The sequence below is a fragment of the Helianthus annuus genome, chromosome 15 (assembly GCF_002127325.2).
Source record: "Helianthus annuus cultivar XRQ/B chromosome 15, HanXRQr2.0-SUNRISE, whole genome shotgun sequence".
Taxonomy (NCBI): Eukaryota; Viridiplantae; Streptophyta; class Magnoliopsida; order Asterales; family Asteraceae; genus Helianthus; species Helianthus annuus.
Window position 1 is genome coordinate 62,990,872 of NC_035447.2, and position 8,750 is coordinate 62,999,621.

The window sequence follows — 8,750 nt, forward strand, 5'->3', positions numbered from 1 at the left end:
GTTTCTTTGATATACACTATTTTCTCATTAAACTTTCGCTCTATGTAATGAGCAAGATCCTCAATATAAACGCCAAAACATACAAAAACCACAAAACTTCAAAAAAGCCATTTCATGGAGATTCTGTTTTAGCTAAACGGGATGGATAACATTGTTACACATCTTTCTTGAATGAGGATTAACAATGTTATCCATTTCGTTCAGCAAAACATGATTGAGTTTAGCACGACCAAAAATAGAAGTTTATGGAAGTTTTATTTAGTGGCGTTATTGTTTTTTTTTCGGCGTTTGATTTCCTTGCCCGATCTTATATTGTTTGTTATTTAACTTCGAAGTAGCATGTTATGAACAAAGAGATAGAAAAAAGAAAAAGATGCAAAAAAAAAAAAAAAAAACGCCAAACTGAGAAATGCCTGTGTTCTATAGCATTGAAATAAAAAAAGCCAAACTACTCTACATTGGCTCTCAAAGACCACTGTATGTGTTCTGTAGAATGACAAATACAAAACGCCAAACTACTCTTCACTGGCTCTCGAAGACCTTGTCGATCTTCTTTTAATTACGGCCTGTTTGCATGTTGATGCGTAGTGTCCATAGGCTTTGCAGTTCTGACACTGTCTTTCTTTGGCCCCGGGTTTCGACTTTGATTTCTTTTTGTCGATTGCTATCTCCTGTTTAGATTTCAGGCACTTCCGAGAACCAGAACCTTTGGATTTATAACCTACAGGGACTCTTATTGGGTTCATGTCATTTTTATATTGACCAGTTATCTCGGCAAATCTATCCCTAGAACTAGCGGGAGGAGCAACAATCTGCATATCTTGAACCTTCTTCATATAAGATTGAACATGATCCTTGTATAAGGATAGCTTCTCTTTATTACCAGATAAACGGTTCAAAGTGTATTCGGTTGAATAAATAATATCTCGCATCATACTTTGCACATCAGGATCTAGCTCGGTCATATATTCATGACTAATTGAGAATTCAGGAGAGCAGTTTGGGGAGGCCTCTTTGCGCCATCTATTCAGAATGTATTGTTTTGGAAATTCCCTAATGTCCATAAGTCTCAAAACATAGAATATATGTCTACATAGCAAACCAAACTGTTCAAAACATCTGCATGTGCAATCAGACTTACGGAACATTACCTGAAAACGCCAAAAACAATATCTCTATAACGCCATGCGTAGAATGTTTGTCTTAAAAAGAAAAGAACACATTGCATATGATAAAACGGCATTAACAGAAAACGCCACAAAACCAAAACGCCATTATTTACCTCAAATAAGGATGTACAAAGCTGTTGGAAGTCATTTACGTAAAACTTAACAAACCCATCAGGCTGATCTTCGTAACGTTGATTTATGCAATCCGCAACTCCAATAAGCTCAGCTTGAACGTCACAAAAAATACTTTTTGTGTATATATCAACAGCTTATCCTTCCAACAATTTGTAACTACTCTTCAACTGGGGTCTTTTGTATCTAGATTCATGATCATTTTTACGATGTGTGTGACGCTGTGCTCCTGTTGCAGTCTCATAATGCGTCATGAACTCAACAAGAGTAGCTTTCGAATTACACACTTGACCAAAAAAATGATTCACACTCTCCGACCTGGATGTCGTTCGCATAAGACCAGACATATGCTCCATTCTATAGTATGGAGGGATCCAAGATTCCCTAAGTGCAAAAATATTAGATAGCCAATCATTATCTTCTAAATTGAATTCTGCAATAACCGCATCCCATTCCAATTCAAACTCTTCAGGTGTGAGAATATCCGTCCACACAACACCACATATACGTTCTTTAAAATTGGTGGAATTGCATAGCCTAACACCAACCTATAAATAACACGAAAACGCCATGCATAAATAAAAAAAACAAAAGACAAAACTTAATTAAAAAAACAGTAACAAGGTACAAAACGCCATGTATCTTTAAACGCCAAAGGTAAAAAAAGCATTACAACCTTCAGAGAAAGTTTATGCATCACATGTCACATGCATTACCGATGCCTCGTGTCAACAAATACAACAGAAATAGCCTTCTTTATCGCTGGATCTTGGTCAGTGACAACCACTTTTGGTTGAGAACCAACAACTTTTAGAAAAACTCTTAACAACCAAATATACGTATCAACAGTTTCCGACATCAACAATGCTGCACCAAATGTAACATTGCAGTTATGATTGTCTATACCAGTGAACGGTACAAACACCATAGAGTATCTGCATATGAAAATGCCATGAGAAATGAAACAATAATAAAACGCCATTGCATGTAAACTAGTAAAACGACATTGCATGTAAGCTAATAAAACGCCATTGCATGTAAAATATAAAAACGCCATTGCATGTAAATTAATAAAACGCCAAAAACAAAGAAGTTGAATTATAAAAAATTACTTGTTGGAATGATACGTGGCGTCAAACGAAATCACATCACCAAACACGTGGTACTTACGTTTGGCTTGATCGTCACACCAAAAAATACCCTTCAAACGATTCTCTTCGTCTGTGATGTAATCATACGAGAAATTAGGCCGGGAATGTTTTTTTCATTCAAATGTTTCACAACCATATCAGCGTCATATTCCCGTATGAACAAGTTAATTTGCCTCTTATAGTTCTTAAATTCAACTTTGCTTGTGCCCACGTCTTTAAAACCGCCAAAACAAGTCTTCATAACATTAAACGCCTTGACAGGACCCAAATTCAGCTTAGACATGCTGTGTATAACATGCTTCTGGAGCTGAGTGAGGTGTCGTTCAGTTGGAAGAAAATGCTTATCAGGACGTTCAACAAGTTCATGATTGTGCTCCTCGACAAACTTATACACCTTCCAAAATCCATTCTCAAATTCTACACATAACAGTGCACCACAATCAGTCCTCTTTGAAAAGTTAGATCGCACTACTCGCTCCTTTTGATTGGGGTCCAACGTATCAACCTTCTTGTCCTTATATACCCCAACTCTCGTACACAAGAAATACTTAATATGTAAGATACCTTTAGAGTTTGTCTTTGTCGTCCCTTTCCTGACTGAAAACCCACACTCCTTGCCATACTTAACATACATTGAATAACAATCATCAAGGCTTGAGAATAGCATGTCCTTTCTAGGCTTTAATTCTTCACTGACGTCAGGAATGATAAATGGTAATCCAGTTTTGGGGCAATGCCTTTGACTCGAGGAAGAGACTTTGTCTGAGAAAACACAGGGAGGAACAGAAAAATCAGAAAAACAGATTGATGTCTCGTAATAACATTATACATTAAAACTCCATTAATTGAATAATAAACAAGACATAATAAACACATAATTTAATAAACGACATGATAAAAAAAGCCATGAGATGAATAATTAAAAACACTTAACAACATAAATAATTAACAAAATATAACATCATAATGAAACGCCAAAATTAACAAAACTAATGTTTACACAAATTAACAAAATAGTAATAACTGATATTCACAAATACTACTAAATAAAATTCAAAACTAATCAAATAGATGAAAAACGCCAATGATCGTAAAAACATAAGAAATACACTAGAACGTAAACGACAATTAAAATTAATATCGAAAACTCCAATTGCAGTTCTTAATAATAGATTAAATATCAATTAAAACGTGATTAAATTGCATAATTGAATAACGCTATTGAAAATCATACAACACATTATAAAAATAATAATACAAAAAAACGCCATAGAACAACGATAAAAGAACAAAAGTTGGGGAGACTGTAACATCCGTCAAAATCGGACCTCCGAAATCCGACCCGGATTGTAAAACCGGACTTATTTCAAGTAAAATAAAAATAATAATTTTTATTATTTTACATATTTAAATAATTAACTATCGTCACGCATCTTGTTTAATTGAAAACTGAACAAAAACGTTGCCTTTAATAAAGTAACTGAGTTAGTTTAGTTAGATTTATATAAGAGGAGCTTTAATAAAGTTAGTTTGGTTAGTTAAATAAAGTCACAAGTTAAGGGGTTGTTTTGTAATTAATTGAAACTATAAGATAGAACAAGTTAACTAACTAGGTTTGTAAACCTAGTTAAGTTGGTTAGTATTAACTGTACAAAGTGGGCTAACTAGGTTAGTTATTTGGTTATATAAGAGGAGCGTTGGTGTTCGTGGATTTATGGGGTGTTATCTTAGGCTAGATTGTCTATCCTTGTTAACGGCTCTCCCATTTTTGAATTCGCTTGTGGTAAAGGTATGCGTAAAGGAGACCCTATTTCTCCGTTTTTGTTTATTATTGCAATGGAAGCTTTATCGGGTCTTATGAGAAAGGCGTGTGATGATGGAGTTTTTGTGGGAGTTAAGCTTCCTAATAATGGCCCTTGTATTTTGCATTTGTTGTTTGCGGATGATGCCATGATAATGGGAGAGTGGTCGGATACTACTCTCAAGACTTTTAAAATAATTTTGCGTATCTTCTATTTGTGTTCGGGTTTAAAGATAATATCACCAAGTCCACTTTATTTGGAATTGGGAAGAATGTGGAAGATGTTAGATTGAAGGCCGAGGAGATGGGTTGTGGTCCGGGCGTTCTCCCTTTTAAGTATCTTGGAATTCAAGTGGGCGCTAATATGGGTAGGATTAATAGTTGGGACCCGGTAGTGGACGTGTTCAAGAAGAGACTATTGAAGTGGAAATCTAGGGTTCTATCTATTGGTGGAAGAGTTGTTTTGATTAAATCCGTGTTGGGGAGCTTACCGACTTATTATTTCTCGTTGTTTAAAGTCCCGGTGGCGGTAAAGAATAAACTTGAGACAATGATTAGAAAGTTTTTATGGTGGGGGGGGGGGGAACTTGGATGTGAACGAGATTCATTGGGTGGGTTGGGAGGTTGCCACTAAATCTAGATTAAACGGCGGTCTTGGTTTGACTAAGTTGGTTGTTTCTAATAACGCCCTTCTTTTAAAGTGGATTTGGAGATATAGAAAGGAAAAAGATGCTATGTGGCGGAAAGTTATAGACGCCATTCATGGATCGAATAGGAGATGGCAATCGGTTCCTTATAAGGTGAATGTGAGGGGAGTTTGGGGTAGGATAGTGAACTGTGGTGATAGGCTTTTGATGAATGGATCGTCTTTCAATAACTTGATTAAAGGAAATGTGGGGAATGGTTTGAGTATTAGATTTTGGATAGATCCGTGGATAAATCCTCTTCCGTTAAAAAATTTATTTCCTGCTCTATTTCGAATTGAAAAAAACAAGTGGTGCGCGGTCGCGGATAGAGTCGGTCAGTCTAATCTGGAGGGTGCTGTTTCGTGGGAGTGGAAAACTTATCCGGGTTCTATACAGGAGGTGGAAGACTTGATTGCTTGTCATCGACTTGTGTCTAGGACTACACTTACAGCGTATGAAGATGGGTGGAGTTGGAATAATATTCAGCTGCAAAACTTGTCGGTAAAGGATACTAAAGTTTGGGTCAACAGGGGAGTTAATGAAGGGATATCGAGCAGTGTTCGATGGTGTAGGTGGATACCGGCGAAGTGTAACATTTTTATGTGGAGAACGTGTCTAGATCGGATCCCTACGAAGACGACTTTGAGAAGGAGAAACATAGATGTTGGAGATTGTTAGTGTGTTATGTGTGAGGATGTGGACGAAACAGTCGAGCATTTATTTACTGAGTGCAGAATTGCAGCTGGGGTATGGAGCGGGATTGCTAGATGGTGTCGACTTCCCCCGATTTTCCTTTTTTCGGTCAGCGATGTGCAGATTATAGCTGATCAGATGGGGTCTACGGTAGTTAAGAAAGATCTATTGCTCGGTATTTTGGTTATCATGTGTTGGAGAATATGGAAGGCTAGAAATGAGAGGGCTTTCAAGGCGATAAATGTCAACGTTACGAAACTTATTACGGACGTTAAGTCATGGAGTTTTCTTTGGTATAATTGTAGGGGTAAAAGGGATAGGGTGGGTTGGAAGAATTGGCAACATTTTTCTTTCAATGTAATGTAATTGGAGTTGTTTTGAGGCTATCTCCATCTTGGAGATAGTCCGTTGTTTGGTTGTTTTATGAAATTTGCCCTTCATAAAAAAAATTGGTTAGTTTTATAAAAGAAATGTATTAACTTAGTTAGTTTAGTAAGAGGAAATTCATTAACTTGGTTATATCTTTGTGAGCAAATCAAGTTGTAAACTTATAAATGTTAAACTGCCAAAGTAAGTAAACTATAAGGTTAAGGGATTGAAACTGTCAAATAAAGAAAGTAAAGTTCAGGGGACTAGTCTGTAAATTATTAAACTTAAAACAAATAAAAGATTACTTGGCAGAGCCGGGACTCGAACACGCGTCTTTGCCGGTACAACTGTTTTCCACAAACACTCACTGCCAACTGAGCTATGACTTGATTGGTGATGAACTTATATGCGTTAAATATATATGTACAATCTGGATGCAGACTGACTGTCCTATCTTCTTCGCTGAAAATGGATCCTGCGCAACCCGGTTCCTTATGAACCACGACCCGACTCAATGTAACGTTTTAACTGACGTTTTGATGTCCTTTTAATCTCATTCAATTCGCATTTAGTGGAAAAGTTACTCGTATATCATCAGGTGACCCGAATCGGCTCATAAGAAATCATTTAATCGAAATTTTATCCTCTTTAAACCACCATTAAAACACTTCAAGAACATCAATTGGGTTTTGTATCAAATCGTCAAATTAGATCCCGAAACTTTTACCATTCATTCTACTAATCAAACCATGCAAAACCCCACTGAAATATCTTCATTTCATCAACCACATCACGCGAATTCAATCGAAGAACATTCTAGGGCTTGTAACTTGTGCGGACGATATCTCCTTCAATTCTCAACCTTTTCAGGTGATTCCAAAGCCCAACATGCTTAATTTTCCGTGATCTACAAACTCCCTCTCTCAATTTCAGTGATAGAAGGCTAATTTATCCGAATTTAATTTTAGTTGAAATTAGGGTTCTTCATACATAGAATTTGGGGCTTTTAAATTTATGTTTGTGTTTTGATGAAATTGAAAGTATAAGGATGTTATATCATATGTTATGTGTAGATTTTGAGAATTTTTAGATATCAAATTGGAATTTTGGTGAATTATATATATTTTAATCGCTAGTTAAATCAAATAAAAATACAAGATAGTCTTAAATAAATTCAATAAATATTTTTACTGACTATTTCAGATTATATAAACAATAGTTAATTTTTATAAAAACTTTCCTTAATTTTTGGGAATTTTTGATCTAATTTGCATCACTTATGTTTATATATTTTAATCCTTTGAAAATATATGCATGTTTATCATATATAATTTTTATAAATAATAATACTGATTTTTATAGATTATATGATGGTAAAATTTATTATGGATTTTCTATATTTTTTATTAATGATTATATAACTAAAGAATTGGTGGAATTGTTTAGACAAATAAATCCCATTACGAAATTATTATTTTAAAATAAAATTGGGGATGAATATTAAATTGAATCTAGAGTAAACTGCAATTTTACCCCCTGTGGTTAGGGGTGATTGGCACCCTTACCCCCCTAAGGAAATAATTGCAATTTTACCCCCCACTGTTTGCTGTTATGTTGCAACCTTACCCCCCGGCCTCAAATTTGTTGACTAATCTGTTGACTATAACTTGAAATGACTATAATGCCCTTTCATATTACCCCCTGTGTTTTGTGCACTCTGTGATATTACCCCCTGCCATCACTGCCACCACCACAACCACCACTGCCACCTCCAGCCACCACCCTCAACCATTTTTCAGTGTTTTGTCAACTATTAAATCAAGTTTTGCTGCGAATGGAGGGTAAATTGTGCACTCTGTGATAATTTTATCTCAATAAAATAGTTTTACAACCCACATAAAACTTAGAATATGTTCAAAACTTGAGTGGAGGGTAAATTATGCACTCTGTGATAAAATTCAGTGCTTTCTTTGCAACTTCCATGTACTCCTGTGACTAAACCTTTACAACCCACAATCTCGAAGGCTGCAACACAGTTTCAGAACGGGCCTTCAAAAGCTCATGGATTCTTGGATGATTACGCATTTTTAATTTCAGCGTTACTTGATGTGTACGAGTATGGTGGTGAAATTTCTTGGTTATCTTGGGCAGTCGAACTTCAAGAAATACAAGTATGAGAGCTCTTGAACTAATTGTTAATTATTGAGATAACAGGGGATGTTCTTGCTCTGGTTAACAAGAGTTTTTTTTGCGATTTCTTGCATTAATGGTGGCCATTGGACGCCGTGCTCCACCATCAGCAACGGAGATGAGTGGTCGGAGAAGATGACCGGTGTTGATGGAAGTCAACCGTAATATTTTTTTGTTAACAACTTATAATCATAAATTACATACAAATGGAAGCATGGTGAATAACAATTCCTAAATTCTTCCGCAAATTAATAGAAATATTTCATAAAACCAAATAACAATTACTAGAACAGACTCTGTAACACATGGATTCATAAAAACAAAACAAAAATTCATACAGATTTACAACATGATGAAGTGACTTGAAACATTAACCATCAATCAAATATTCATACAGAGTTATGAGGTGGGTATTCATAAAATTGCAAAAAGATTCAATATTTAACCAAATAAAATCACCTGGGTTGTTGGATGAACTGGGTGTGTGAGAAAATGGAAAAAAAAGATTCAAGAATTCAAGATTTGGGTATCACAGAGTGGTGGTTATGGTGGTGATTAT

At 35.6% G+C, this 8,750-nt stretch overlaps 1 protein-coding gene across 1 annotated transcript; it reads right to left on the bottom strand.

The window, feature by feature from the left end:
• Nucleotides 1-515: 515 nt before the first annotated feature.
• Nucleotides 516-3,086, bottom strand: LOC110897426 (protein FAR-RED IMPAIRED RESPONSE 1-like). Its single transcript, XM_022144178.1, has 5 exons — nucleotides 2,626-3,086; nucleotides 2,041-2,236; nucleotides 1,510-1,849; nucleotides 1,152-1,395; nucleotides 516-1,053 (listed from the first exon to the last, which is right to left on the bottom strand). Exons 1-5 carry the CDS (start codon nucleotides 3,084-3,086, stop codon nucleotides 516-518), a joined length of 1,779 nt encoding a protein of 592 aa, XP_021999870.1.
• Nucleotides 3,087-8,750: the final 5,664 nt, after the last annotated feature.